The 23,287-nt window shown below is 47.0% G+C and overlaps 1 protein-coding gene across 1 annotated transcript; it reads right to left on the reverse strand.

Annotated features, from left to right (window-relative positions):
- Nucleotides 1-1,296: 1,296 nt before the first annotated feature.
- On the reverse strand, nt 1,297-23,287 carry LOC110524920 (RP2 activator of ARL3 GTPase). The gene is made up of 6 exons (XM_036978963.1): nt 22,961-23,287; nt 19,816-20,484; nt 6,339-6,453; nt 1,762-1,847; nt 1,471-1,627; nt 1,297-1,431 (listed from the first exon to the last, which is right to left on the reverse strand). Exons 1-5 carry the CDS (start codon nt 23,114-23,116, stop codon nt 1,544-1,546), a joined length of 1,110 nt encoding a protein of 369 aa, XP_036834858.1. The 5' UTR covers nt 23,117-23,287; the 3' UTR covers nt 1,297-1,431; nt 1,471-1,543.

Here is a 23,287-nt window from a genome sequence, read left to right on the forward strand (position 1 = left end):
TCACTATGTTGATCAACCTGTCCTCTCTCCTACCTACATTCACTGTGTTGATCAACCTGTCCTCTCTCCTACCTACATTCACTATGTTGATCAACCTGTCCTCTCTGCTACCTACATTCACTATGTTGATCAACCTGTCCTCTCTGCTACCTACATTCACTATGTTGATCAACCTGTCCTCTCTCCTACCTACATTCACTATGTTGATCAACCTGTCCTCTCTGCTACCTACATTCACTATGTTGATCAACCTGTCCTCTCTCCTACCTACATTCACTATGTTGATCAACCTGTCCTCTCTCCTACCTACATTCACTGTGTTGATCAACCTGTCCTCTCTGCTACCTACATTCACTATGTTGATCAACCTGTCCTCTCTGCTGGTAGTCTATATTGTCACTATGAATAGTGGATAGAGGACAGACTGGTAGACTATATTGTCACTATGAATAGTGGATAGAGGACAGACTGGTAGTCTATATTGTCACTATGAATAGTGGATAGAGGACAGACTGGTAGTCTATATTGTCACTATGAATAGTGGATAGAGGACAGACTGGTAGTCTATATTGTTACTATGAATAGTGGATAGAGGACAGACTGGTAGTCTATATTGTTACTATGAATGGTGGATAGACAGACTGGTAGACGTCATTGTCACTATGTTGATCAACCTGTCCTCTCTCCTACCTACATTCACTATGTTGATCAACCTGTCCTCTCTGCTACCTACATTCACTATGTTGATCAACCTGTCCTCTCTGCTACCTACATTCACTATGTTGATCAACCTGACCTCTCTCCTACCTACATTCACTGTGTTGATCAACCTGTCCTCTCTCCTACCTACATTCACTATGTTGATCAACCTGTCCTCTCTCCTACCTACATTCACTATGTTGATCAACCTGTCCTCTCTGCTACCTACATTCACTATGTTGATCAACCTGTCCTCTCTCCTACCTACATTCACTATGTTGATCAACCTGTCCTCTCTCCTACCTACATTCACTGTGTTGATCAACCTGTCCTCTCTCCTACCTACATTCACTATGTTGATCAACCTGTCCTCTCTGCTACCTACATTCACTATGTTGATCAACCTGTCCTCTCTCCTACCTACATTCACTATGTTGATCAACCTGTCCTCTCTGCTACCTACATTCACTATGTTGATCAACCTGTCCTCTCTCCTACCTACATTCACTATGTTGATCAACCTGTCCTCTCTCCTACCTACATTCACTATGTTGATCAACCTGTCCTCTCTGCTACCTACATTCACTATGTTGATCAACCTGTCCTCTCTCCTACCTACATTCACTATGTTGATCAACCTGTCCTCTCTGCTACCTACATTCACTATGTTGATCAACCTGTCCTCTCTCCTACCTACATTCACTATGTTGATCAACCTGTCCTCTCTCCTACCTACATTCACTATGTTGATCAACCTGTCCTCTCTCCTACCTACCGGTATATCCAGTGTTAATATACAAAAGTGTATCAGTGGTGTAGTTTTGATTGTCATACAGTGACTCAATCACAAGCCCATCTGCATGTCAGCAAAGTTGAAGAAGTTGTCCACATCTCGAGAGGAAGTATTTCTGTTGTCTGAAACAAACACCTGCAGGGAATAGGACAGAGTTACTTCACATACAGGTACTATGTTATTAGCTAGTACAGTTCTGACTAACACTTTCAGTACAATTGATTCAATCTTGAGATGTTTTTGTACCGAGAGGTCAGGAATGCTGTTACCTTGGTTCCACTGAACATGTCACTGGCCATGCTCTTGCAGGCCTCCACTACCCCGTCCCCATTCAACTCCAGAGCTGTCACTGGGCCTGTGGCAACAAGAGATGCAGTTCAGAAATGCATGCCTAATCATCATAAGCACTAAACCAACTCATTAACACAATTATTTCCTTCAGCTATGAGGATCTTATCCACCCTTTCTCTTGGTTCAAAGGTCATCATACCTCACAGAGAACCAGAAACAGCAAACTAATGTCACACCTTCCTTATTATTGAATTATTAACCCAGACGATGTCACACCTTCCAAATTATTGAATTATTAACCCAGACGATGTCACACCTTCCTAATTATTGAATTATTAACCCAGACGATGTCACACCTTCCTAATTATTGAATTATTAACCCAGACGATGTCACACCTTCCTAATTATTGAATTATTAACCCAGACGATGTCACACCTTCCTAATTATTGAATTATTAACCCAGACGATGTCACACCTTCCTTATTATTGAATTATTAACCCAGACGATGTCACACCTTCCTTCCTTATTATTCTGGCCTTTCTAGGGAGTTTTTCCTAGCCACCGTGCTTCTACACCTGCATTGCTTGCTGTTTGGGGTTTTAGGATGGGTTTCTGTACAACACTTTGAGATATCAGCTGATGTAAGAAGGGCTTTATAAATACATTTGATTTGATTTAACCCAGATGATGTCACACCTTCCTTATTATTGAATTATTAACCCAGATGATAAAAGTTCCAAATGGCACCCTATTCTCTTCCTGGGGTTTATTATGGATCCCCATTAGTTCCTGTCAAGGCAGCAGCTACTCTTCCTGGGTTTATTATGGATCCCCATTAGTTCCTGCCAAGGCAGCAGCTACTCTTCCTGGGGTTTATTATGTATCCCCATTAGTTCCTGCCAAGGCAGCAGCTACTCTTCCTGGGGTTTATTATGGATCCCCATTAGTTCCTGCCAAGGCAGCAGCTACTCTTCCTAGGGTTTATTAAAGATTGAAAAAAGTAACGGGCCTAGACAGCTGCCCTGGGGAATTCCTGATTCTACCTGGATTATGTTTTTTATTTTTATTTTATTTTACCTTTATTTAACCAGGCAAGTCAGTTCAGAACAAATTCCTATTTTCAATGACGGCCTAGGAACAGTGGGTTAACTGCCTTGTTCAGGGGCAGAACGACAGATTTTTATTCGATCTTACAATTTTTTGGTTACAAGTCCAACGCTCTAACCACTAGGATACCTGCCGCCCCATGTTGGAGAGGCTTCCACTAAAGAACACCCTCTGTGTTCGGTCAGACAGGTAACTCTTTATCCACATTATAGCAGGGGGTGTAAAGACATAACAGATACGTTTTCCAGCAGCAGACTATGATCAATAATGTCAATAGCCACACTGAAGTCTAACAAAACAGTCGCCCCAATCTTTTTATCATCAATTTCTCTCAGCCAATCATCAGTCATTAGTGTAAGTGCTGTGCTTGTTGAATATCCTTCTCTGTAAGCATGCTGAAAATCTGTTGTCAATTTGTTTACTGTGAAATAGCATTGTATCTGGTCAAACACAATTTTTTCCAAAACTTTACTAAGGGTTGGTAACAGGCTGATTGGTCGTCTATTTGAGCCAGTAAATGGGGCTTCACTATTCTTGGGTAGCGAAATTACTTTCATAATTTGGTCAGACATACTTGGATGTGTAATGTCAGCATTTGTTGCTGGCATGTCATGCCTACGTTTGCTAATCTTGCCAATGAAAAAATAATTAAAATAGTTGGCAATATCAGTCGGTTTTGTAATGAATCTGAGTTTGCCTTTTTTCCCTAAATTTAATTGAAGGTGCTCCACAGATTTTTACAATCATTCTTTGTAATTTATCTTTGTTTCATAGTGTAGTGTCTTCTTCTTTTCATTCAGTTCACTGACATTCATTCTCAGTTTAAGGTACGTTTGCCAATCGGTTGTGCAGCCAGACTTATTTGCCATTCCTTTTGCCTCATCCCTTTCAACCAAACCATTTTTCAATCCCTCATCAATCCACTGGTGTCACACCCTGACCAAAGTTTGCTTTGTATGTTTCTATGTTTTGTTTGGTCAGGGTGTGATCTGAGTGGGCATTCTATGTTGTGTGTCTAGTTTGTTTGTTTCTGTATTTGGCCTGATATGGTTCTCAATCAGAGGCAGGTGTTAGTCATTGTCTCTGATTGGGAACCATATTTAGGTAGTCTGTTTGGTGTTGGGTTTTGTGGGTGGTTGTCTCCTGTGTCAGTATTTGTGCCACACGGGACAGTTTCGGGTTTTCACGTTTCTTGTTTTTGTAGTTTATTCATGTATAGTTTCTTTATTAAAGAACCATGAATTATAACCACGCTGCATTTTGGTCCGCCTCTCCTTCCCAGGAAGAACCCCGTTACAACTGGGATTTAACAGTTTTTGGTCGTTTCTTAATGGGTGCATGTTTATTAGTAACTGGAATAAGCAATTTCATAAATGTGTCAAGTGCCGCGTCTATTTGTTCCTCATTACACACCACAGACCAGCAGCGCCTGGTTGCTCCTCATAACACACCACAGACCAACAGCGTCTGGTTGCTCCTCATAACACACCACAGACCAGCAGCGCCTGGTTGCTCCTCATAACACACCACAGACCAGCAGTGTCTGGTTGCTCCTCATAACACACCACAGACCAGCAGCGCCTGGTTGCTCCTCATAACACACCACAGACCAGCAGCGCCTGGTTGCTCCTCATAACACACCACAGACCAGCAGCGCCTGGTTGCTCCTCATAACACACCACAGACCAACAGCGTCTGGTTGCTCCTCATAACACACCACAGACCAGCAGCGCCTGGTTGCTCCTCATAACACACCACAGACCAGCAGCGCCTGGTTGCTCCTCATAACACACCACAGACCAGCAGCGTCTGGTTGCTCCTCATTACACACCACAGACCAGCAGCGTCTGGTTGCTCCTCATTACACACCACAGACCAGCAGCGTCTGGTTGCTCCTCATAACACACCACAGACCAGCAGCGTCTGGTTGCTCCTCATAACACACCACAGACCAGCAGCGCCTGGTTGCTCCTCATAACACACCACAGACCAGCAGCGTCTGGTTGCTCCTCATAACACACCACAGACCAGCAGCGTCTGGTTGCTCCTCATAACACACCACAGACCAGCAGCGTCTGGTTGCTCCTCATTACACACCACAGACCAGCAGCGTCTGGTTGCTCCTCATAACACACCACAGACCAGCAGCGTCTGGTTGCTCCTCATAACACACCACAGACCAGCAGCGTCTGGTTGCTCCTCATAACACACCACAGACCAGCAGCGCCTGGTTGCTCCTCATAACACACCACAGACCAGCAGCGCCTGGTTGCTCCTCATAACACACCACAGACCAGCAGCGTCTGGTTGCTCCTCATTACACACCACAGACCAGCAGCGTCTGGTTGCTCCTCATTAAACACCACAGACCAGCAGCGTCTGGTTGCTCCTCATTAAACACCACAGACCAGCAGCATCTGGTTGCTCCTCATTACTCACCACAGACCAACAGCATCTGGTTGCTCCTCATTACACACCACAGACCAGCAGCGTCTGGTTGCTCCTCATTAAACACCACAGACCAGCAGCGTCTGGTTGCTCCTCATTAAACACCACAGACCAGCAGCGTCTGGTTGCTCCTCATTAAACACCACAGACCAGCAGCATCTGGTTGCTCCTCATTACTCACCACAGACCAACAGCATCTGGTTGCTCCTCATTACACACCACAGACCAGCAGCGTCTGGTTGCTCCTCATTAAACACCACAGACCAGCAGCGTCTGGTTGCTCCTCATTAAACACCACAGACCAGCAGCGTCTGGTTGCTCCTCATTACTCACCACAGACCAACAGCATCTGGTTGCTCCTCATTACACACCACAGACCAGCAGCGTCTGGTTGCTCCTCATTAAACACCACAGACCAGCAGCGTCTGGTTGCTCCTCATTAAACACCACAGACCAGCAAATATTCTTTACATAAACAACATATGAATCACTACAAAACGTATTGTATTACCTCTGATACACTATATCAGGCCCAGCCTTTGGAACTGTGGTTTTTCTAGATATGGCTACTATATTGCGATCACTACATCCTATGGATCTAGATGCTGCTTTCAAGCACATTTCTGCAGCGTCAGTAAAGATGTGATCAATACATATTGATGATTTCATTCCTGTGCTGTTTCTAACTAACCTGGTAGGTTGACTGATAACCTGAATCAGGTTGAAGGCACTGGTTACAGTTTGAAGCTTTTTCTTGAGTGGGCAGCTTGATGAAACCCAGTAAACATTTAAAATCACCCGGAAAAAATACCTCTGTTGATATCACATACATTATCAAGCATTTCACGTTATCCCTATTCCCTATATAGTACCCTACTTTTGACAAGATTGTATGCATCCCAAATGGCACCCTATTCCCAATATAGAGCACTACTTTTGGGCACTGGTCCATATAGGGAATAGGGTGCCATTTGGGACACAGTCTTCGTGTTGCTTACCGTTGGTGATCCACTCCAGGAGTCCCTCTGCATTGTTCTGGAACACTCTGCTGACATCCTCTGGGCGCATGGACACTTCCTTAGTCTGGATCAGCACAAACCCTTTCCCAGAGGCCTGGAGATAATACAGACAGGAAGCAATGACACCGTTAAACCCTTTCCCAGAGGCCTGGAGATAATACAGACAGGAAGCAATGACACCATTAAACCCTTTCCCAGAGGCCTGGAGATAATACAGACAGGAAGCAATGACACCATTAAACCCTTTCCATCATTAACTAACCTACATCTGTACAGGAAGTTGGTGTTATTGTTGACTGCACACTAGGGTTGACTATATTCTGTCAGTCCAGGAAGGAACTCAATTTGGAATTTCAGTTTAGCCGACTTCCTGAAGTGACAAGGTAAAAATCTGTCGTTCTGCTCCTGAACAAGACAGTTAACCCACTGTTCCCCTGAACAAGACAGTTAACCCACTGTTCCCCTGAACAAGACAGTTAACCCACTGTTCCCCTGAACAAGACAGTTAACCCACTGTTCCCCTGAACAAGACAGTTAACCCACTGTTCCCCTGAACAAGACAGTTAACCCACTGTTCCCCTGAACAAGGCAGTTAACCCACTGTTCCCCTGAACAAGACAGTTAACCCACTGTTCCCCTGAACAAGACAGTTAACCCACTGTTCCCCGGTAGACCGTCATTGAAAATAAGAATGTTCTTAACTGACTTGCATAGTTAAATAAAGGTTCAAATGAAATAAAATCCACATAACACAATCAACCACTCCTTGTCCTTATTTGACACGTGGGCACAGTAACAGAATTAGACTCAGATTGTTCACTTTAAAGCGTGCCAAACAAAAACCATTGATTTCAACGTTAACCAAACCATACAACTCTATGCACAAGGACTATTTTACACTGAAGATTTCCCAAAAACACATTTCCTGGAAGAGCTGTGCTGATGCAAAGTCTGGTAGCAGAATGACAGTAACATTTTCTTTTTTATGTCCATGTTTTCTCAAACCTGTCAGCTATGGAATGACACCTTGATAAAAAAACATGTTTTGGTTATTCAACGACAAAAAGTGAAGTGTATTTACACCTTGTAACAGAATTAAGGTAATTAAATGCTGGGTCCATAATCTGTACAGAAAGGCATAATTCTAAATGTCATTGTCTTCATGGTGATGTATCCTAAATAGGTACACAAAAAAAGGTACAAATATATAATATCCTCCTTTGCATATTTGGCTATTATTCTAATGAGCTCCATCCCCAAGCAAGACCAAATCTGGTTCGACCGGACCAAATCTGAACTTCTATGTTTCACAAGTTTGAACATCATAGCACAGCACAACACAGTGTTTATTGTTTTACTAATGTTAGAGCAATGACATGCTAGCTGTTCCCATAGACTTCCAGTCATTAAGCTTATGATAATTCATTTAAAAGTGTGTCTGATGCAGACAAATCCATTGATAGAAGCCATCATCATGGAGGGCCACTCGGTTCGATAAGGTGGTGGGCCACTCGGTTCGATAAGGTGGTGGGCCACTCGGTTCGATGCAGCGGTGGGCCACTCGGTTCGATAAGGTGGTGGGCCACTCGGTTCGATGCAGCGGAGGGCCACTCGGTTCGATAAGGTGGTGGGCCACTCGGTTCGATAAGGTGGTGGGCCACTCGGTTCGATGCAGCGGAGGGCCACTCGGTTCGATAAGGTGGTGGGCCACTCGGTTCGATAAGGTGGCGGGCCACTCGGTTCGATAAGGTGGTGGGCCACTCGGTTCGATAAGGTGGTGGGCCACTCGGTTCGATGAGGTGGTGGGCCACTCGGTTCGATGCAGCGGAGGGCCACTCGGTTCGATAAGGTGGAGGGCCACGCGGTTCGATAAGGTGGTGGGCCACTCGGTTCGATGCAGCGGAGGGCCACTCGGTTCGATAAGGTGGAGGGCCACTCGGTTCGATAAGGTGGAGGGCCACTCGGTTCGATAAGGTGGTGGGCCACTCGGTTCGATAAGGTGGTGGGCCACTCGGTTCGATGCAGCGGAGGGCCACTCGGTTCGATAAGGTGGAGGGCCACTCGGTTCGATAAGGTGGTGGGCCACTCGGTTCGATAAGGTGGTGGGCCACTCGGTTCGATAAGGTGGTGGGCCACTCGGTTCGATAAGGTGGTGGGCCACTCGGTTCGATAAGGTGGTGGGCCACTCGGTTCGATAAGGTGGAAGGCCACTCGGTTCGATGCAGCGGAGGGCCACTCGGTTCGATAAGGTGGAGGGCCACTCGGTTCGATAAGGTGGTGGGCCACTCGGTTCGATAAGGTGGTGGGCCACTCGGTTCGATGTAGCGGAGGGCCACTCGGTTCGATAAGGTGGTGGGCCACTCGGTTCGATAAGGTGGTGGGCCACTCGGTTCGATAAGGTGGAGGGCCACTCGGTTCGATGCAGCGGTGGGCCACTCGGTTCGATAAGGTGGTGGGCCACTCGGTTCGATGCAGCGGTGGGCCACTCGGTTCGATAAGGTGGAGGGCCACTCGGTTCGATGCAGCGGAGGGCCACTCGGTTCGATAAGGTGGTGGGCCACTCGGTTCGATAAGGTGGTGGGCCACTCGGTTCGATGTAGCGGAGGGCCACTCGGTTCGATAAGGCGGAGGGCCACTCGGTTCGATAAGGTGGTGGGCCACTCGGTTCGATGCAGCGGAGGGCCACTCGGTTCGATAAGGTGGTGGGCCACTCGGTTCGATAAGGTGGAGGGCCAATCGGTTCGATAAGGTGGTGGGCCACTCGGTTCGATAAGGTGGTGGGCCACTCGGTTCGATAAGGTGGTGGGCCACTCGGTTCGATAAGGTGGTGGGCCACTCGGTTCGATAAGGTGGTGGGCCACTCGGTTCGATAAGGTGGTGGGCCACTCGGTTCGATGCAGCGGAGGGCCACTCGGTTCGATAAGGTGGTCCTAGATGGCAGTAAGCTTGGCCATGGTGATGTACTGGGCCGTACGCACTACCCTCTGCAGTGCCTTGTGATCGGAGGCCGAGCAGTTGCCATACCAGGCAGCGATGCAACCCGTCTGGATGCTCTCGATGGTGCAGCTGTAAAACCTTTTGAGGATCTGAGGACCCATGCCAAATCTTTTCAATCTCCTGAGGGGGGAATAGATTTTGTCGTGCCCTCTTCACAACTGTCTTGGTGTGCTTGGACCATTTTAGTTTGTTGGTGATGTGGACGCCAAGGAACTTGAAGCTCTCAACCTGCTCCACTACAGCCCAGTCGATGAGAATGGGGGAGTGCTCCTCCTTTTCCTGTAGTCCACAATCATCTCCTTTGTCTTGATCACGTTGAGGGATCGATTGTTGTCCTTGCACCACACGGTCAGGTCTCTGACCTCCTCCCTATAGGCTGTCTTATCGTTGTCGGTGATCAGGCCTACCACTGTTATGTCATCGGCAAACTTAATGATGGTGTTGGAGTCATGCCTGGCCGTGCAGTCATGAGTGAACAGGAAGTACAGGAGGGGACTGAGCACGCACCCCTGAGGGGCCCCTGTGTTGAGGATCAGCGTGGCGGTTGTGGTGTTACCTACCCTTAAACCTGGGGGCGACCGGTCAGGAAGTCCAGGATCCAGTTGCAGAGGGAGGTGTTTATTCCCAGGATCCTTAGCTTAGTGATGAGCTTTGACGGCACTATGGTGTTGAACGCTGAGCTGTAGTCAATGAATAGCATTCTCACGTAGGTGTTCCTTTTGTCCAGGTGGGAAAGGGCAGTGTGGGGTGCAATAGAGATTGCAACATCTGTGGATCTGTTGGGGAAGTATGCAAATTGGAGTGGGTCTAGGGTTTCTGGGATAATGGTGTTGATGTGAGCCATGAACAGCCTTTCAGAGCATTTCATGGCTACAGAAGTGAGTGCTATGGATCGTTAGTCATTTAGGCAAGTTACCATAGTGCTCTTGGGCACAGGGTCTATGGTGGTCTGCTTGAAACATGTTGGTATTACAGACTCCGACAGGGAAAGGTTGAAAATGTCAGTGAAGACACTTGCCAGTTGGTCAGGGCATGCTCGGAGTATACGTCCTGGTAATCCGTCTGGCCCTGCGGCCTTGTGAATGTTGACCTGTTTAAAGGTCTTACTCACATCGACTACGGCGAGCGTGATCACACAGTCAACCCGGAACAGTTGGTGCTATAATGCATGCATCCACATCCAACAAGTGTCAGAACCGGGGTAGTACGACTCGAACTTAGTCCTGTATTGATGCTTTGCCTGTTTGATGGTTCGTCGGGGGGTATAGCGGGATTTCTGATAAGCTTCCGGGTTAGAGTCCCGCTCCTTTAAAGCCTCAGCTCTACCCTTTAGATCAGTGTGGATTTTGTGGGTAATCCATGGCTTCTGGTTGGGGTATGTACGTACAGTCACTGTGGGGACGACGTCCTCGTTGCCAGTGACTGATGTGTACTCCTCAATGCCATCGGAAGAATCGCAGAACATACTCCAGTCTGTGCTAGCAAAACAGTCCTGTCGTTTAGCATCTTCTTCATCTGACCACTTTTTTATAGACTGAGTCACTGGTGCTTCCAGCTTTAATTTTAGCTTGTAAGCAGGAATCGGTAGGATAGAGTTAAATTCAGATTTACCAAATGGAGGGCGAGGAAGAGCTTTGTATGCTTCTCTGTGTGTGGAGTAAAGGTGGTCTCATTTTCCCCTCTGGTTGCACATTTAACATGCTGATAGAAATTAGGTAAAAATGATTTACGTTTCCCTGCATCAAAGTCCCCGGCCACTAGGAGCGCCGCCTCTGGGTGAGCCTTTTCCTGTTTGCTTATGGCAGAATACAGCTAATCGAGAGCAGGTTTTAGTGCCAGCCTCAGTCTGTGGTGGTCTGCACACCACTGTTTTACTGCACCGTTATTTGTCTGTCTGTGGCCTGCCTATTAGCTTGCACATTTCTTGCCATTCTCCTTTGACCTCTCTCATCAACGAGCTGTTTTCACCCACAGGACTGCCGCTGACTGGAGGGATTTGTTTGTCTCACCATTCCTCAGTAAACCCTAGACACTGTCGTGCGTGAAAACCCCCAGGAGGCCGTTTCTGAGATACTGGAACTGGCACGCCTGGCACCGACGATCAACCCAAGCTCAAAGTCTCTTAGGTCACTGGTTTTGTCCATTCTAACATTCAATAGAGAAGTAACTGAATGTCTTGACGCCTGTCTGCCTGTTTTATATAGCAAGACACGTGACTCACTGTCTGTAGGAGGGAACCATTTTGTGAACGTGGTGGTGTACCTAATAAACTGGCTACTGAGGGTATATAGAGCCAATCTGGGAGAAATAACGACAGTTCCTTGGACTTCATGATATAGTCTCTACTCTGACATGCTCTGTCAACTGTGGGACATGATTTACACAGGTGTGTTTCTTTCTAAATCATGTCCAAACAATTGAAATGGCCTCAGGTGGACTCCAATGAAGTTGTAGTGACATCTCAAGGATGATCAAAAGGGATTGGCTGCAACGGACCTTCTTATGGAGTGTCATAGCAAAGGGGTGTGAACTTATGTAAATCAGATTGTGATGAAGCTGACGCAGTAGCGCTCATCACGAACACATATTATTTAATTCCCCTTTTTAATTGTTTAGCGCGTTCATGTTTACCCATATACAGTGGGGAGAACAAGTATTTGATACACTGCCGATTCTGCAGGTTTTCCTACTTATAAAGCATGTATAGGTCTGTATTTTTTATCATAGGTACACTTCAACTGTGAGAGACGGAATCTAAAACAAAAATCCAGAAAATCACATTGTATGATTTTTAAGTAATTAATTTGCAGGTAGCTGGTAGTATAGATGTAGCTGGTAGTAGAGTGGTAGTATAGAGGTAGCTGGTAGTAGAGTGGTAGTAGAGTGGTAGCTGGTAGTAGAGTGGTAGTATAGAGGTAGCTGGTAGTAGAGTGGTAGTAGAGTGGTAGTATAGAGGTAGCTGGTAGTAGAGTGGTAGTATAGAGGTAGCTGGTAGTAGAGTGGTAGTATAGAGGTAGCTGGTCGTAGAGTGGTAGTATAGCGGTAGCTGGTCGTAGAGTGGTAGTATAGAGGTAGCTGTCGTAGAGTGGTAGTATAGAGGTAGCTGGTAGTAGAGTGGTAGTATAGATGTAGCTGGTAGTAGAGTGGTAGTATAGAGGTAGCTGGTCGTAGAGTGGTAGTATAGAGGTAGCTGGTAGTAGAGTGGTAGTATAGAGGTAGCTGGTCATAGAGTGGTAGTATAGAGGTAGCTGGTAGTAGAGTGGTAGTATAGATGTAGCTGGTAGTAGAGTGGTAGTATAGAGGTAGCTGGTAGTAGAGTGGTAGTATAGAAGTAGCTGGTCGTAGAGTGGTAGTATAGAGGTAGCTGGTCGTAGAGTGGTAGTATAGAGGTAGCTGGTAGTAGAGGGGTAGTAGAGTGGTAGTATAGAGGTAGCTGGTAGTAGAGTGGTAGTATAGAAGTAGCTGGTAGTAGAGTGGTAGTATAGAGGTAGCTAGTAGTAGAGTGGTAGTATAGAGGTAGCTGGTAGTAGAGACAGAGTGATGGTTGCTGATAATGGGCCTCTGTACGCTTATGTAGATATTCCATTACTAAGTCATCTACAACATGAACAATGTCTACACTGTATTTCTGATCAATTTAATGTTATTTTAATGGACAAAAATGTGCTTTTCTTTCAAAAACAAGGACATTTCTAAGTGACGCCAAACTTTTGAACTGTAGTGTATATGCCCTCTTTATTTATCCTACTGTTCTGACTTGGTGTACAGGGAGAATACTGTAGAAAGCGGACCATGTTCTGAATTCTGTCGTTGTTCATTTCAAAAGTGCTGAACAAATAGTTATATTGACTAAGTCCATCCTAGCTCGCTCATTAATGTCTTAATCTAAATTACAGATTGCCCCTTTTACGCTCATCGTTCCCTTATGCCATAGTTTGTACATCTCAATTGTCAGTAGAAACCACAATTGTTTAAGCAAGTCAGCCACGTCAGGTATGTTTATTAAAAGGCATTAAAGGAGGTTGAATTAACTGTTTCGCTGCCAGACAAGGCTCCGCTGACAGCCAGGTGTAGCAGTGGTAAAATAATGGGACAGTTTTATGTAGGCCCTAACAGTTTGTAGGCACCGTTGGTCACCGTTATAGTGCAATTTATGTATTGTTTAGTGTTGTGGCTTTAATGGCATGCAGATTTCCATGTTAATCCAGTGTGACTTCCTCATCTGTTCTCTTGCTCAACTTCCTCAGTGTTCTCTTGCTCAACAGAGCAGTCATTGGGTTATTCTCAGAGATCTTTTTGTTTCTGGAGGCTTAGCAATCCATGTCTTTGCACCAGCATGTAGACTACCAGCTGCCTGATGTCCGGCCTTGCCACAGTGGAAGCATGTCCCTTGATTTCCCTGTTTCTGATGTTCAGTTGCAACTCTGTGCACTTTTCCGAAAGAACTCAACTGCTGAGTCTCTTTAGCAGCTAGTTTCATGGACACACTAACTTCAATGGCCGTGGTCAAGGTCAGATTACTTTAAAAATCAACAGTCTCTTTGTGTAGCTTCACTCCGTAGCCCACAACCTAGTCTGTCTCTAATGACGTCATTTAGAACATCATTCAACACAGTTTTTTTAACGCAGCAGCAAACATTGTCACTGATTCTCCTTCTTTCCTGATTTCTTCGGTGGAACCTTTCAGCAATAACTAGTGGTTTTGTTGAAAAGTGCCCTTTCAGTATTCCCACAGTATCCCCATACGTCTTCTACCTGGGCTGTCTGGCTGTACCAGGCTGCGTAGTAAATGTTTCCAACAAGTCATCAGCAGCCATCATCAACACAGTCCTCAACCAAAGCAATATTTTCCTCGTTCATGTGATCTTCATTCGCTTCACTCACTGACGTTTCATCTTCAAGTTCGCTCATTTAACGTTGTTTTTTATTCCATAGTTGGCCTTATTTATTTATACAAATATATTTTTTAAATGTTCTTTCCTTTACTCACTTTTCAAATCACGTTGTTTTCCCGCTCCGACGTCCATCTCAACTCCTTTTCTGCCGTCCATGACGATGATAACTCTCTCTCTTAACTAGCTCGACTATGTACTTGCCTTTGCTAACAATACACTGTGCTAACATTAACCTAGGCTGTACCGCGGAAAATAAACGTTTTAAACATATAAAAACAGACTTCTTCAGGATTTAACCTTTATTTAACTAGGCAAATCAGTTAAGAACAAATTCTTATTTACAATGACGGCCTACCAAAAGGCAAAAGGCCTCCTGCGGGGACGGGGGCTGAGATTAAAAATAATAATAAATTAAATAAAAATATAGGACAAAACACACATCACAACAAGAGAGAACACAACACTACATAAAGAGAGACCTAAGACAACAACATAGCAAGGCAGCAACACAACATGGTAGCAGCACAACATGGTAGCAACACAACATGGTAGCAGCACAACATGGTAGCAGCAAAAAACAGGGTACAAACATTATTGGGCACAGACAACAGCACAAAGGGCAAGAAGGTAGAGATAACAATACATCACACAAAGCAGTCACAACTGTCAGTAAGAGTGTCCATGATTGAGTCTTTGAATGAAGAGATTGAGAACTGTCCAGTTTGAGTGTTTGTTGCAGCTCGTTCCAGTCACTAGCTGCAGCGAACTGAAAGACAAGCGACCCAGGGATGTGTTTGTTGCAGCTTGTTCCAGTCACTAGCTGCAGCGAACTGAAAGACAAGCGACTCAGGGATGTGTGCGCTTTGGGGACCTTTAACAGAATGTGACTGGCAGAACAGGTGTTGTATGTGTAGGATGAGGGCTGCAGTAGATATCTCAGATAAGGGGGAGTGAGGCCTAAGACGGTTTTATAAATAAGCATCAACCAGTGGGTCTTGCGACGAGATGATCAGTTTACAGCATTGGTGGCAAATCTAATGGCCGAATGGTAAAGAACATCTAGCCGCTCGAGAGTACCCTTAACTGCCGATCTATAAATTACGTCTCTGTAATCTAGCATGGATAGGATGGTCATCTGAATCAGGGTTAGTTTGGCAGCTGGGGTGAAAGAGGAGTGATTATGATAGAGGAAACCAAGTCTAGATTAGTTGGTTTTAGAACCCATCATAGCACTGAAACTGCATATGCATCTGTCCTCGTGCTCCTAGACATTAGTGCAGCTTTTGATACCATCGATCACCACATTCTTTTGGAGAGATTGGAAACCCAAATTGGTCTACACGGACAAGTTCTGGCCTTGTTTAGATCTTATCTGTCGGAAAGATATCAGTTTGTCCTCTGACAAATCAACTGTAAATTTCGGTGTGCGTCAAGGTTCCGTTTTAGGACCACTATTGTTTCACTATATATTTTACCTCTTGGTGATGTCATTCGGAAACATAATGTTAACTTTCACTGCTATGCAGATGACACACAGCGGTACATTTCGATGAAACGGAAATGATGAAGCCCCAAAATTGCCCTCGCTGGAAGCCTGTGTTTCGGACATAAGGAAGTGGATGGCTGCAAACTTTCTACTTTTAAATTCGGACAAAACAGAGATGCTTGTTCTCGGTCCCAAGAAACAAAGAGATCTTCTGTTGAATCTGACAATTAATGTTGATGGTTGTACAGTCGTCTGGAGGCAGAGCTGGAGCCAGAGCTGGAGGCAGGGCTTTCTACTATAGAGCTCCATTTTTATGGAATGGTCTGCCTACCCATGTGAGAGACGCAGACTCGGTCTCAAACTTTAAGTCTTTATTGAAGACTCATCTCTTCAGTAGGTCCTATGATTGAGTGTAGTCTGGCCTAGGAGCGTGAAGGTGAACGGAAAGGCACTGGAGCAACGAACCACCCTTGCTGTCTCTGCCTGGCCTGTTCCTCTCTCTCCACTTGGATTCTCTGCCTCTAAACCTATTACGGGGGCTGAGTCACTGGCTTACTGGTGCTCTTCCATGCCGTCCTAGGAGGGGTGCATCACTTGAGTGGGTTGAGTCACCGACGTGATCTTCCTGTCCGGGTTGCGCCCCCCCTTGGGTTGTGCCGTGAAGGAGATCTTTGTCGGCTATACTCGGCCTCGGCTCAGGATGGTAAGTTTGTCGTTGAAGATATCCCTCTAGTGGTGTGGGGGTTGTGCTTTGGCAAAGTGGGTGGGGTTATATCCTTCCTGTTTGGCCCTGTCTGGGGGTGTCATCGGATGGGGCCACAGTGTCTCCTGACCACTCCTTTCTCAGCCTCCAGTATTTATGCGTCGGGGGGCTGTGTGAATTTAAGTATTATTATTTTTTCTTCCTCTCTCTCTCTCTCTCTCCCTCCCCCCCCCCCCCCCCTCCCTCCCTCCCTCCCTGAGCCCTAGGACCATGCCTCAGGACTACCTGGGCTGATGACTCCTTGCTGTCCCCAGTCCACCTGGCCGTGCTGCTGCTCCAGTTTCAACTGTTCTGCCTGCGGCTATGGAACCCTGATCTGTTCACCGGACGTGCTACCTGTCCCAGACCTGCTGTTTTCAACTCTCTAGAGACAGCAGGAGCAGTAGAGATACTCTGAATGATCGGCTATGAAAAGCCAACTGACATCTACTCCTGAGGTGCTGACCTGTTGCACCCTCGACAACCACTGTGATTATTATTATTTGACCATGCTGGTCATTTATGAACATTTGAACATCTTGGCCATGTTCTGTTATAATCTCCATCCGGCACAGCCAGAAGAGGACTGGCCACCCCTCATAGCCTGATTCCTCTCTAGGTTTCTTCCTAGATTTTGGCCTTTCTAGGGAGTTTTTCCAAGCCACCGTGCTTCTTCACCTGCATTGCTTGCTGTTTGGGGTTTTAGGCTGGGTTTCTGTACAGCACTTTGAGATATCAGCTGATGTAAGAAGGGCTTGGGGGGGTCCATGTGTCGGGCGTGGGGGGGTCCATGTGTCGGGCGTGGGGGGGGTCCATGTGTCGGGCGTGGGGGGGTCCATGTGTCGGGGCGTGGGGGGGTCCATGTGTCGGGCGTGGGGGGGTCCGTGTGTCGGGGCGTGGGGGGGGTCCATGTGTCGGGGCATGGGGGGGGTCCATGTGTCGGGCGTGGGGGGGGGTCCATGTGTCGGGCGTGGGGGGGTCCATGTGTCGGGGCGTGGGGGGGGTCCGTGTGTCGGGGCGTGGGGGGGGTCCACGTGTCGGGGCGTGGGTCCACGTGTCGGGGCGTGGGGGGGGGGGGGGTCCACGTGTCAGGCCGTGGGGGGGTCCATGTGTCGGGCGTGGGGGGGTCCCGACACATGGACCCCCCCCCCACGCCCCGACACACGGACCCACCCCCGACACATGGACCCCCCCCCCCCCACGCCTTGACACATGGACAACCCCCGCCCACGCCTGACACATGGAACCCCCCCCACGCCCCGACACATGGGGCTGGGTCCGTGTGTCGGGGAGTGGGGGCGTCCATGTGTCGGGGTGTGGGGAGTCGTCCATGTGTCAAGGCGTGGGGGGGTCCATGTGTTGGGGCGTGGAGGGGGGGGGGGGGGTCCATGTGTTGGGGCGTGGAGGGGGGGTCCATGTGTTGGGGCGTGGAGGGGGGGGTCCATGTGTTGGGTCCATGTGTTGGGGGGGGGTCCATGTGTTGGGGCATGGAGGGGGGGGGGGTCCATGTGTTGGGGCATGGAGGGGGGGGTCCATGTGTTGGGTCCATGTGTTGGGGGGGTCCATGTGTCGGTGCGTGGGGGTACATGTGTCGGGGCGTGGGGTGGGTCCATGTGTCGGGGCGTGGGGGGTCCATGTGTCGGGGCGTGGGGGGTCCATGTGTCGGGCGTGGGGGGGGTCCATGTGTCGGGCGTGGGGGGGGGGTCCATGTGTCGGGCGTGGGGGGGGTCCATGTGTCGGGCGTGGGGGGGGGGGTCCATGTGTCGGGCGTCGTGGGGGGTCCATGTGTCGGGGTGTGGGGGGTCCACGTGTCGGGGCGTGGGGTCCACGTGTCAGGGCGTGGGGGGGGGGTCCATGTGTCGGGCGTGAGGGGTCGTCCATGTGTCAAGGCGTGGGGGGGGTGGTCTAATGTATGTGCTGTATCCTGTAATGTATGTGCTGTAGCCTGAAATGTGGCAGGGTAGCCTAGTGGTTAGAGCGGTGGACTAGTAACCGAAAGGTTGCAAGTTCAAACCCCCGAGCTGTCGTTCTGCCCCTGAACAGGCAGTTAACCCACTGTTCCTAGGCTGTCATTGAAAATAAGAATTTGTATGTATGTACTGTATCCTGTAATGTATGTACTGTATCCTGTAATGTATGTGCTGTAGCCTGTAATATATGTGCTGTAGCCTGTAATATATGTACTGTATCCTGTAATGTATGTGCTGTATCCTGTAATATATGTGCTGTAGCCTGTAATATATGTGCTGTAGCCTGTAATATATGTGCTGTAGCCTGTAATGTATGTGCTGTATCCTGTAATGTATGTGCTGTATCCTGTAATATATGTGCTGTATCCTGTAATGTATGTGCTGTATCCTGTAATATATGTACTGTAGCCTGTAATATATGTGCTGTAGCCTGTAATGTATGTGCTGTAGCCTGTAATGTATGTGCTGTATCACCTGTATGTTTGGAATCACTAAAGAATATTCAAACTACTTTGTTGAGGAAGGAGCAGACATTATTATAAGAACCCCCTCAAACAGATGGTTAATATAATTCATATAACTGAAGGGCCACACATTAGGATTCCTAATGTCTAACACCGTGTCTAACCCCCGTCTAAAACAGTGTCTAACCCCGTGTCTGACCCCATGTCAAACCCCGTGTCTGACCCCCTGTCCGACCCCCTGTCTGACCCCGTGTCTGACCCCGTGTCTAACCCCCTGTCTAACCCCTTGTCTGACCCCATGTCTGACCCCCTGTCCGACCCCCTGTCTAACCCCGTGTCTGACCCTGTGTCTAACCCCGTGTCTGACCCCCTGTCTGACCCCGTGTCTAACCCCCTGTCTAACCCCGTGTCTGACCCCCTGTCCGACCCCCTGTCTAACCCCGTGTCTAACCCCGTGTCTGACCCCATGTCTAACCCCGTGTCTGACCCCCTGTCTAACCCCGTGTCTGACCCTGTGTCTAACCCCCTGTCTGACCCCGTGTCTAACTCATTGTTGGGAAAACATGTTGGTCCAGATCAGATGTTAGGTACTAAATTTATTAAATATTATATGAATCTTATCAATAAAAAAATGGCTAATTTGGGTGCAATCAATTATCTTAATTTCTCAGAGATCAAATTATATTTCACCTAAATAATATTGCAGGAACAGTGATCTTATTTCTAACAGAAATGATTCCAGAAAATCAACGGGATTCTGGTGCTTTTTGGAGGTGGAACGACCCTGTACTGACTTCCTCCCCTCCTCCTCCTCCTCACCTCATCAATGAGTTTCCGGGCGTTAGCAGTGGTGTAGTCCCCAGAGAAGAACACAAACAGACAGGACTCTACCTCCTCCTCACCTCATCAATGAGTTTCCGGGCGTTAGCAGTGGTGTACTCCCCAGAGAAGAACACAAACAGACAGGACTCGTCACTCTCCTTGCGCCTGCCTCCTTTGGTCATAGGCACAATGCTGCGGGATGCCTCAGCTGAGATCCGGACTGATTTAAACTCTGACTCCGGGTCAGGGGCTGGAACATGGTCCAACACCACAGTGTCCTCAGGCAGCAGGCTCCAGTTGGTCTCCCCTGAGACAGGCGTGAAGTCATGGACGTTGCTCCAGTTGTTGTTGAAGATGCTGAGGCCTGCGTCCTTGAAGTGGAAGGCCAGCTCGGGGTAGTAGTACTGGAAGCAGCCGAACTTCATCCCTGTGGACGCCTCGATGATGGGCTGAGTGGCGCAACACAGGAACACCTCCATCTTCTTACAGTCCCTGGTCCTGAACTGCTGGCAGGCCACCACACACTTGATGTCCTTACAGTCCCTGAAGAACACACTGCCCTTCACTGGCCCCATAACGATACAGCAGTTAGTGCAGTCGTCGATGGTGATGGTGGCGGAGTGGTCCAACACGAAGATCTTACAGTTGTCACAGTCCTGGATGACAAACTGCTGTCCGTTCAGCTTGCCTGGCAGACGGCCCACCGTGGCATCCTTCAGCCCCGTTAGCATGAAGTCCTTCGGGTCAACCTGCAGGGGGACAGGACAAGAATCAAATCAAAGCCATTTTTATTGGTCACATACACCTGGTTAGCAGATGTTAATGCGAGTGTAGCGAAATGCTTGTGCTTCTTGTTCCGACCATGCAGTAATATCTAACAAGTAATCTAACCTAACAATTTCACAACAACTACCTTATAGGGTCGTCTAGTGGTTAGAGCATTGGACTAGTAACCGAAAGGTTGCAAGTTCAAATCCCAGAGCTGACAAGGTACAAATCTGTCGTTCTGCCCCTGAACAGGCAATTAACCCACTGTTCCTAGGCCATCATTGAAAATAAGAATTTGTTCTTAACTGACTTGCCTGGTTAAATAAAGGTCAAATAAATATAAAAATACACACAAGTGTAAAGGAATGAATAAGAATATGTACATAAAGATATCTGAATGAGTGATGGCCGAACGGCATAGGCAAGATGCAGTAGATGGTATAGAGTACAGTATATACATATGAGATGAGTAGGGTATGTAAACATTATATAAAGTGGCTAGTGATACATTTATTACATAAAGATGCAGTAGATGGTATAGAGTACAGTATATACATATGAGATGAGAAATGTAGGGTATGTAAACATTATATAAAGTGGCTAGTGATACATTACATAAAGATGGCAAGATGCAGTAGATGGTATAGAGTACAGTATATACATATGAGATGAGTAATGTAGGGTATGTAAACATTATATAAAGTGGCTAGTGATACATTTATTACATAAAGATGCAGTAGATGGTATAGAGTACAGTATATACATATGAGATGAGTAATGTAGGGTATGTAAACATTATATAAAGTGGCTAGTGATACATTACATAAAGATGGCAAGATGCAGTAGATGGTATAGAGTACAGTATATACATATGAGATGAGTAATGTAGGGTATGTAAACATTATATAAAGTGGCTAGTGATACATTTATTACATAAAGATGCAGTAGATGGTATAGAGTACAGTATATACATATGAGATGAGTAATGTAGGGTATGTAAACATTATATAAAGTGGCTAGTGATACATTACATAAAGATGGCAAGATGCAGTAGATGACATTATATAAAGTGGCTAGTGATACATTTATTACATAAAGATGCAGTAGATGGTATAGAGTACAGTATATAGTAATAGGGTAGGGTATGTAAACATTATATAAAGTGGCATTGAACTTCCAATGGTGGCAAGAGGACGACGGAGCGACTGCTTCCCCAGCCGCGGCTCGAGCCCCACTTCGCACCCCAGCCCGACCGAACCAGCCCTTAGTGCCAATCCTTATCCCGAAGTTACAGGATTTGACTTGCCAACTTCCCTTATCTACATTGTTATAACTTGCCAGAGGCTGTTCACCTTGGAGACCTGCTGCGGATATGGGTACAGCCCGGAGTGAGATTTACACCCTCTCCCCAGGATTTTCAAGGGCCAGCGAGAGCTCACCGGACGCCGCCGAAACTGCAAAGCTTTCCAGGGCTTGGGCCCCTCGGGGCGAACCCATTCCAGGGCTTGGGCCCCTCTCTCGTGGCGAACCCATTCCAGGGCTTGGGCCCCTCTCTCGGGGCGAACCCATTCCAGGGCGCCCTTCACAAAGAAAAGAGAACTCTCCCCGGGGCTCCCGCCAGCTTCTCCAGGATCGGTCACGTTATCGCGCTGGACTCCTCGCGGCGCCCGTCTCCGCCAGTCCGTGGAGTAGTTGGAGGTCAGTAGGTCACATGACCAAGGAGCTATTAAAATTCTCAAGATTACAAAATGAATGTAAAATCGTGTGAGATGAAAATGGACAAACTAAAGGGTGTGCAACGTGTAGGGCCACTGAGTGGACATTCTGAACCTTGTTTGAAGTCAATAGGTCACATGACCAAGGAGCTTCTGAAATTCGAATGTAAAAAAAAGTTTGTACTTTGTTTACGCTCCCTAAATAATTCAACTAGGAATACAAAATGCTGCTCACATTTCCATGTTTATCAGCTTTGGAAAGAAAATGAATGTCCAAATCTTGAAAATAAGACCTATGCGTTGTTGTGCACAATATTTCCAATATCATGACACTTATTTGGAGTTTGTAGCTCAAGTAGTTTCACAGCTATTGAGGTTTGTAAGCGCGAATATCGGTTGTAACTGTTTATATGCAAATCCGGTGTATTCAGGTACATGACCAACTAGCTGCCAAACAAAATTGTTACGTGTCTTGGACTGACTTTAAGCCGATAATGAGCTCTATCTATCGAGCTACCAGGCTAGCTAGGTAGACAAAATATACCCGTGTATCACCCTAACCTTGTTTGCTACAATCTGTTTTCAAGGCAGTCTGTTAGCAACAATAATGTATATAAACCCAGATAATTGGTTCACAAGCACTTGAGAAAATCCCTGACTTGAAAAGTCTTTGACATGTTAACTACAGTTACAACCATGTCGCTAGTTAGTCTCCCTGGCCATGCATGCATCTCCTTCAAACCTTTTCACGTTTGTCCCAGCTGTATTGTTTAGGTGGATCCTCAGTTGCATTGCTGCTGAGGGCAATGTTGTTGCTGGTCGTGTTCTCTTCTACCGTCGTCGTAGGTTCTTTTTCGGGTGATTTTCTTTTAGATTTTTTGGAAAACCAGCAACCCATTTTGTCCTATTAACGACCAACCACCAAAGGTGAATAGTAATATATGACTAGAGTCTGTCCCGAGAAGTTATCTTGCCTACTTTGTAAGAAATATACAGGTATTTCTGTCTTTGAGACACCTCAGTTTCGGGCTTATCACGCACGAAACCTACATTTGAGCTTCCGGTTTCC

This window comes from Oncorhynchus mykiss, chromosome 5 (assembly GCF_013265735.2).
Source record: "Oncorhynchus mykiss isolate Arlee chromosome 5, USDA_OmykA_1.1, whole genome shotgun sequence".
Lineage (NCBI taxonomy): Eukaryota > Metazoa > Chordata > Actinopteri > Salmoniformes > Salmonidae > Oncorhynchus > Oncorhynchus mykiss.